The 8,848-nt window shown below is 40.3% G+C and overlaps 1 protein-coding gene across 1 annotated transcript; it reads right to left on the bottom strand.

Annotated features, from left to right (window-relative positions):
- Nucleotides 1-529: 529 nt before the first annotated feature.
- On the bottom strand, nt 530-1,856 carry LOC148881172 (uncharacterized). The gene is made up of 3 exons (XM_088978229.1): nt 1,652-1,856; nt 708-1,592; nt 530-612 (listed from the first exon to the last, which is right to left on the bottom strand). Exons 1-3 carry the CDS (start codon nt 1,854-1,856, stop codon nt 530-532), a joined length of 1,173 nt encoding a protein of 390 aa, XP_088834355.1.
- Between the last annotated feature and the right edge of the window lie 6,992 nt (nt 1,857-8,848).

Below are 8,848 nucleotides of genomic sequence, written 5' to 3'. Positions count from 1 at the left end.
TTGGATATCTTGCAAACCCGCAAAGAATAATTCATCGCAGATTGCAGAATTCATATATGCAAAATCACAGATCGCAGAACTCCTTTCTGTGAAATCTTCTTCTCCTCTGTTGCGCACTCCAGCAATCTCCAGATAAAATTAAAATAGATAAACCGAATTTTTCTATTATTAAATCACTTCGAATTCCAATACAATTTGTCTAAAATTAAATAAAAAAATTATTTACAGACCAAATTAAATAGAAAAGAAATCGTAGGGTGTGCCAATCTTGGCACCAAAAAGATTCAATCTCCATCACATGTGCAGGCCAAAAATTCAAGAAACATTCATAGAACAATTCTATAAACATGACAGAATAATAAAGAATTATTTTCTAGATCATTTGCCCAAAATCTGGAAACCAATTTCCAAAAAAATGCCAACTACGCAAATTGAGTAGAACGCCTTCTGCCCATTTGCGCAGATTCAGATCTATTCTAATTTGGTCAAAACTTGAACCTAGCTCTGATACCACTAAAGGGATGGGAAATCAAAACCGTTGTAATTCTTTACGATCAAAACCGTTGTTAAGTGCAACCTTCAATGCATCTTCATCGTCCAACTCAAAGTTTGCTGCACTAAAGAGTCAATAATATCTATAGAAAAAATAGAATGTACATCACTAGGATATCTAATAGCATTATAGATATTAAAGTTGATAATCTCACCATCAAATTCCATGGTAAGTGTCCCCTTATGCACATCGATTTTAGTCTTAGATGTCTTAAGAAATGGCCTTCCCAAAAAAATTGGAGTTGAATTGGAAGAATTATCTTCTTCCATATCAATCACATAAAAATCAGCAGGAAAGACCAGATCATTGACTTGAACTAACACATCCTCCAAAACCTCCTTCGGATATGTAGTGGATCGATCAGCAAGTTGTAGAATCACACTCGTTTCTTTCAATGGTCCAAGGTTCAAAGTTGTGTAAATAGAACGGGGCATGACATTTATTGAATCTCCTAAATCTAACATTGCTCTTTCAATCTTAACGTTTCCTATCTTACAAGGGATAGTAAACATACTTGGATCCTTGCATTTAGGAGGTAATTTCTTTTGGAGGATTGCTAAAACATTTTCCCCTATATTGACTTTCTCATCACCTTTCATCTTTTTCTTAGCAGTACATAACTCCTTGAAAAATTTAGCATAGCGAGGTACTTGCTTAATTGCATCAAGGAGGGGAATATTTACCTCAACTTTGCAAAATGTCTCAAGAATATCCTTCTCTTGCTCTTCTTTCTTGGATTTTGCAAATCGACTAGGAAAAGGTGGAGTTGTCATTATGGCTTGGGGTTGTTTACTGCTTGGGTCTTTCAGTTGTGTGTCTTGAGCTTCCATTTCGATTTCTCCTTCAATTGCACTCTTGGGTACTTCAATGCTAGGCTTTTTCAGCTCCTTTCCACTTCTTAAAGTAATTGCACTAGCATTCTGCTTGGGGTTGACTACGGTTTGTGAGGGCAATTTTCCTGATCCTTGCGATTCCAATCGATTCACAATAGTTGCCAATTGACTCGATTTTCCAAGTTTTGGATGCTTGCCCTTGTCTCCTGTTGAAATTGTTGGGTGTTAGTTGCGAGTGCTTTAACAATTTCATCTAAAGACATACCTGGTTTGGAAGATGAATGTTGTGGAGCCGGTTGTCTAGCTTGATATTGTTGTTGGAAACCGAAGGGCTTAGCTCCATAGCTAAGATTAGGATGATCCCTCCATCCTAAACTGTAAGTATTTAAATAGGGATGGTATCTCCTTTGTGAGAATCCTCCAACAGCATTGGCTTGTTCATGGGGTTCATCTTGAAGTGTATGGCACATGTCGGTTGGATGACCCGTAGTAGAACAAATGCCACAAGTCTTCACTTGTTGTATGTGACCCACAACCAATTTTTCCACAAGAGAAGTGAGAGTATCTAATTGTTGATCAATGTACTTACCTCATTAACTCTCCTTGGGTTGGAATCTTGTCTATTGCCAAACTATTGTGCATTGGCAGGCATGTTTGAAATTAGTTCCCTTGCTTGAGTAGGAGTTTTATTTACCAACACACATCCACTTGCAGCATCGATCGTACTTTTGTCCATTGGCAATAATCCTTCATAAAAATATTGGATAAGGAGTTGATCAAGAATCTGATGTCGAGGACAGCTTGCATAAAGTTGTTTGAATCTCTCCCAATACTCATAGAGAGTTTCTCCACTGAATTGTCTTATCCCACAATCCTTCCTGATGTTAGCAGCTCGTGAAGCAGGGAAGAATTTCTCAAGAAATTGCTTCTTCATCTCATTCCATGTAGTGATAGAACCGGAGGTTAAGTAGTAAAGCCAATCCTTAGTTTTGTTAGCTAATGAGAAGGGAAAGTCGCGCAACTTGATTTGCTCTATGATAACACCATGAGGTTTCATGCTTAAACATACAACATGAAACTCCTTTAAATGTTTGTGGGGATCTTCACCTAAAAGTCCACGAAAAGTAGGAAGTAAGTAAATAAGACCAGATTTCAATTCAAAAGGTACTGTTAGATCTGCATATTCAATGCAGAGTGGTTGTTGATTCAGATCTGGTGCAGCTAACTCTCTAAGAGTTCTTTCATTGATATTGGCCATGATTTCTTCTTTAGAGTTGCTAGATGAATCGATGAGGTCTTTTGTCGAATTCACCCTGGGAGATGGGGGTGATGTTGACTGTATATGACGTTGCTTGGCTTCTTTCCTTAATCGACGAATAGTGTTTTTGATTTCGGAATCGTATTGAAGTTCACTTGTAGAAGAAGAACGAGGAATTAACCAAGCAAGAGGAAATAAATCTTATTAAAGACACCAATCCCCGGCAACGACACCAAAATTTTATGGGTGTCGAATCCAACAAAAATAAAAATCCTGCTCGAAATAGATACTTTTGTATATAGCAATGAGCAAGGTCGTATCCACAGGGATTGGGTTGATTTATTTCCAAGAAAAATAGTAAAATGAATTAGGGAGTTGTTGTAAAAAAAAGGAAAATAAAATAAAGATTAAATCAATAGGAGGCCGCTTCTGGTTGAAGGGATAAATTCAGCTTTGATTCATGCAATTGATCATCGATGCAAAGATGAATTCAAGTGTTTATGAGTAAATTGGTTATAGCTATTAACAAGCTCTAATAGCCAATCTCTCCTTGATTTTTCGACAACCAAAACAAGCTCTTTGATTAGCTTTCTTATTGATAGACAACCCTGCTCTTAGGACTAATCTATCAATAGCAATAAGAATTAAAGAGACCCAATTCTAATCAATGAACCCATAAGCTCGGCTCATTTAAATAAGATCATATATTTTCATAACATAAATCGAAAACTTGTCCATAATCAATTTATGTTATTCGCCACAAAGATTAAATCTAACAAACATATATGAATTTGTTGATCTAATTGGCAATAGACTATTTCATCGATTGAGCAATGGATCATTTTTGCTCAATCAATAAAAATAATCATCACAGGAAATTACAGAAAATATATAAAGACTCAAGAAACAATGAACTGAAAAAAAATCAATTAGATCTCATAATTGTTGTAGAACCAAAGCTTCCTTAACCTTCAACCAGAAAATAAGAGTTTAATCGCACTTCATGGAGAGAACGCAGCTCCAAGACAAGAAGTATGTATTCTGCTTCCCAAGATGATCATCTTTGCTATTCTATCCCCACTTATATAGCCCTAGAGAGGCTGTTTCCAGCATCTCTTAGGAGTTCTTCCTCAAATAGAAGTCTATCCTCATTAGGGGATAATGATCACTCCCTTATCTAATCTATTCTTATCCCTAAATAGGAATAAGAATTCTAATTAAAATGGGACTCTGACTCTTTTTAGAAGTACAACATGAAATAAACTCTACTAAATTCTAGTGATTCACGCCTCCAATTTAGTTGAATTCCACCAAGTGTGAGATTGACAGAGCGCACCCGTGCCTTGCATGCTCAAGTCTTCTGCTAAAATTGTGCTAATCTCCTTTGGAAATCCAATCGATGCTAGGATTGTGCTTCATGCTCCTTTCAGCTCCATTTTCTAATAAAACACAATTAAATCTATCAATTAAGTGCAAAAATAAGAAGTAAAAATATAATTAATATGAAAATTATGCACTCTATCAATAATCAAGTCTAGGGGTCAGGTGTAACATTCCAGTTTTGCCCATGTATCTCAAAAGTCCAGGGCAATACTAGAATTTTGGTCTGGTTCAGGGTTTCAAGAAAACCAACACTGCATGTACCTCAGGTCTCACCCTAGCAGCTGAGACAAGCCACCCCAACCAACTTGGCAGCACATCAATGTCAGCCTTGACAGGATAAATCTCCCCAGATCCATCCAACGACTGTGAAGATTCTAAACTAACACGAGTCTCATATGTGTCCACAATAACATGAATAAAATTTATACTTTATTCATTTACCAATAATGTCATAATGTACATCATGCTATTAGAGCTAAGGGCATACGTTGTCTAACAGTGACCTGCTCTAGACATTAGTCAAATCAATCCTCACTAGTTGGATGACCTGTCGAGCTAGTTGTTGCCGACATGTTTTGAGGTTGGCTTGAGAGGGCCTTAAGCTGAAAGCAATTTAACTTCCCCGTAGAGTTTGTCTTGATTAGGTTGTCGAATGGCCATTTTGTAGTTGCTTTTCTACTCAATGCAGCTTTTATCATTTGATTTCAAATAGACGGGCATAGGTCGGAATAATACTCACCCTAAGAGATGATCGATCATGTTGTTGTGCAGGTGCACTTGAAGCATCTAGGATCCAAGCACGAAGCATGACTACCTTTAGGCCATCATGAAGAAGTGGCTCTCCCAGGCCAGCATTCGCAGGTCAATGCCGCACATGTGTTGCACCTACTCCTGGAACTGCTAGTCGTATACTCCTACCAAAGCCATGTGGGGATCACCATGAGGGGGTGGCTCTACTATTAGTGGGTCGCCTACTCTCAGGGAACCATGAAAGGTTTGACCTATGAAGCCGGCTCCACAGTCAGGCAGCTACCAACTCTCATGAGAGTCATGGAGGGTCGATCAGTAGTGGGGCTCTGCAATTAGGACTAGGAGACAATCTGGGACAGATCGTTGAAGCTTGCCCAAGCTGGTCATTCAAACTTTGCCCCTCTTGTGATAGCATCGTCGATACACGGGTTGTTGTCGAGGTTGGACAATAGGTCAGTACCACAGCTGCAGTGCATCAGCCCTTAGAAATGTTGGTCATCTACTCCTATGATAGCCACAAGAAGCTCAACCTATGGGGGTGGCTCTACCAACTATCAATCACCAACTCGCATGGGAGCCTTGAAAGACTCGACTTGCAAGGGCGACAACACAATTCATTGGCTGCCAACTCCCGCGGGAGACATGAAGGCTCGACGTAGAGAAGCGACCACACGAACAGAGCTAACGAGGCTTGTCCACGCTTGTTACAACTGAGCGCAAATTTAAAATGGGAGGTGAGAACCTATCTATTAAATAGTGGTTCCCATAGACGGCACCAATTGATTGTGTGATCTGGCAACTCCCTGTTGGAGGGCAGCTCAGATGCTGAGCTGGCAAGTTCGCTAGGTTGACCTGCAAAAAGACAGTATCAAAGTACCCGTGCTACTTTACCTGGGGTGGGAGCTCCGATGCTTAAGTCATCGAACTGGAGATTTTGAAGAGAGCTAAAGAGCGAAAAGGGTAGGGTGTCTAAGATCTGAATCATGTGCACCTTCTCTTAGGGAGGGGGTGCCTTTATATAGGCGTAAGAAACTAGGAGCTTAACACATCCGAGATTCCCAGAAAACCACACCTTCCATGTTCGATGAAGAGGGATAAAGTTTGTTCAATCAACTCTGATGCGGACGATAAGGAAAGTCGGGTGTAACAATCAAGCATCATGATCTCAGAGAAGTCAGAAACAATAATCTGCTTAAGAAAGAGGTCAGTGAGCACATCTTGCAAGTTGCCACCTAGACCTTAGTCAGATTGGCAAGTCCCCGAGGAGGTTGCTGCTCACGCCGAGGTCACTTTGACTGGTACTGACGAGGTAAACAAATCAGCAAGTCTTCGAGGAGGTCTCTCCTCACATCGAGATTCCTTGGACCAGTAACGATGAGGTACAACAGGTTGGCCTTGGGAGAGGTGTTGTTAGCCGCCCTACCGAGGTGCCCTGGACTAAATTCGGGGTGCGTCCCCTTGACTCGGCAAGATACGCATCTATCTACGTGGTGATGAGGTGTCAAGTAGTGAAGATGGATTCCACATTTTTCTAGGTTAGCGGAGGTTCAAATTTTCCCTCAATAGACATAAATGTGGATTTAATAGATTATTCGTCTAGTATTGACGATGTACCATAAGTTGGCAAGTCCTTGAGGAGGTCGCTCATCACACCGAGGTCCCTTGGACCGATAATGATGAGGCACTACAGGTTGGCTCTGGGCAAGGTGTTTTTAGCTGCCCTGCCAAGGAGCCCAAGCTATATATGAGGTGCCCTGGACAAATTCAAGAGTTCATCCCCTTGACTTTGTGAGATACACATCTATCTGCATAGCGCTGAGGTGTCAATCGGTGAACACGAATGCTACATGTCACTAGTTCAGCAGAGGGCCAAATCTGCCCTCATCAATTTCCCCCCACACTCGAGCTGAGGTTAGTTTGGTGAAGGGTGTAGCTTGTTTGAAGATGAGGTCCGAGGTGGCCTACTCTGGACATCTGTCGAGTCAATCCACACTAGTTGGCCGACTTACCGTGCTACTTGTTGCCGACGTGTTTCGAGGTTGAATTGAGGGGGGCTTATGCTGAAAGCGGTTTAGCTTCCCTGTAGAGTTTGGCATGATGAAGTTTTCAAAGCGGATTGTCATTCTGTAGTTGCTTTTCTGCTCAATGCAGCTTCTATCATTCGATTATAGATAGATGTTTATTTGTCTGAATTACACACGCACTGTGAGCTGATTAGTCATGCTGTGGTGTGGGTGCACCTGAAGCATCTATGAGACAAGCACGAAGTGTGGTTGCCTCTATTCTATTGCGAGGGAGTGACTCTCATGGGCTTTCATTCGTGAGTCAATACCGCACATTTGTTGCACCTGCTCCTGGAATTGCTAGCCATCTACTCCTGCTAGAGCCTACTCTCAAGGGAACCATGAAAGGTTTGGCTTGTGAGTCTAGTTCCATAGTCATGCAGCTGCCAACACTCATGGGAGCCATGGATGACTCGATCAGCAGTGAGGATTTAAAGTTAGGGCTGGGTGACTATCTAGGTCAGATCACTGAAGCTTGCCTAGGCTGGTCAATCAGATTTTGCGCCCCTTGTGATAGCATTGTCAATGTTCATTGATGTTGGCATTGAAATGCTCGACTGTAGATTGCCAACTTGCAAGTCAAACATTGCCTTGAAATGCTCGGCTTGCAAGGACAACAACATAGTCTGTTGGCTACCAACTCTCATGGGAGTCGCAAAGTTCTCAACCTAGAGAAGTGACCACGTAAACAGAGTTGACAAGTTTTGTTTAGGCTAATTACTGCTAAGGGAAAATTTAAAATGATAGTTGAGCACCTGGCTTTCAAGTAGCGGTTCTCATAGACGATGCCAATTTATGATGCACAATCTAGTAGCTCCCTTCTATTGGTCAACACGGAGGCTGAGTTGGCGAGTTCACTGTGTTGACCTACGAAAAGGCAAAACTAGAGTACTTGGGCTGCTTTACTCGGGATGGGCACTCCGATGATTAAGTAAGTGAACTAGAGATTTTGGAGAGAGCAAAAGAGTGATAGAGCTAGAGTGTTTGCGAGCTGAATTGTGTGTACCTTCTCTTAGGGACAGGTTGTCTTTATATAGGCTTAAGAAACTGAGAGCTTCCTGTAACGCATCTGAGATTTTCGAGAAACCGCACCGACCATGTTTGGAGGAGAGGGATGATGTCTATTTGATTAACTCCAATGCAGATGAGAGGGAAAGATGGGTGTAACAGTCAAGCGTCATGATCCCAGAGAAGTCCGAAACAATAATTTGCTTAAGGAAGAGGTTAGGGACCACGTCTCGGTGGTCGCCACCTTGACTTTAGTCAGGTCAATAAGGCCTCGAGGAGGTTGATGCTCATGCGAATACGAATGCCACGTGTCACTAGGTCAGAAGAGGCCCAAATCTGCCATCATCAGACATAACTGTGGTTTTAATAGATCATTTGTTCTAATAATTTATAAAACATCATTTTTAAATTTATTCTTTTTAATTTATATTTGGGGTGGTTGGATATAACATATATTATTTATTTGAATTGATCATAAACATTAAAATAAATAAAAGTTAATGTATATCATTTATTATTATAAAATGAGTATTGACTTAAAAGTGAAGTAGGATGGCAGACTGATACACACAAATGGGAATGGAGCACTTCCAAATGAATGGGTTCAATTATTTAAGCCTGCTATGTATTATTAGCAAAATTAATTGAATGAAGTTGACTTCGTTAATCATATTTGAATTTATCGGAACATCAGAATAGATCCATATTCAATCAAATTATAAACTAATAAAATTTTAATTTGTTTTATCCGAAACCTAGTAGCAACTTAACTGATCTTACAAATCAAATGTGCGAGCACATGCAAATTTCGTTAATCTATGAGCTACTTGCTTTTCATGTTCTGTCAAGAACATCTATATACATGCTCTTCTTCATCCACGATGTAATTGTTTTTGACATGTGTTAAATGAATGAATATATGCTTGTAGATTTCTATATATCTATAATAAAAGAGAGAGTTTGGCGTTCCTTGCCTTTTCTCAATGATCAAAATTTGATT

The sequence above is a fragment of the Nelumbo lutea genome, chromosome 1, assembly GCF_056320005.1.
Source record: "Nelumbo lutea isolate HS-2025 chromosome 1, American lotus-T2T, whole genome shotgun sequence".
Classification (NCBI taxonomy): Eukaryota; Viridiplantae; Streptophyta; class Magnoliopsida; order Proteales; family Nelumbonaceae; genus Nelumbo; species Nelumbo lutea.
Note: the sequence above shows the minus strand (reverse complement) of the source record. Positions and strands in the feature narration are given on the sequence as shown.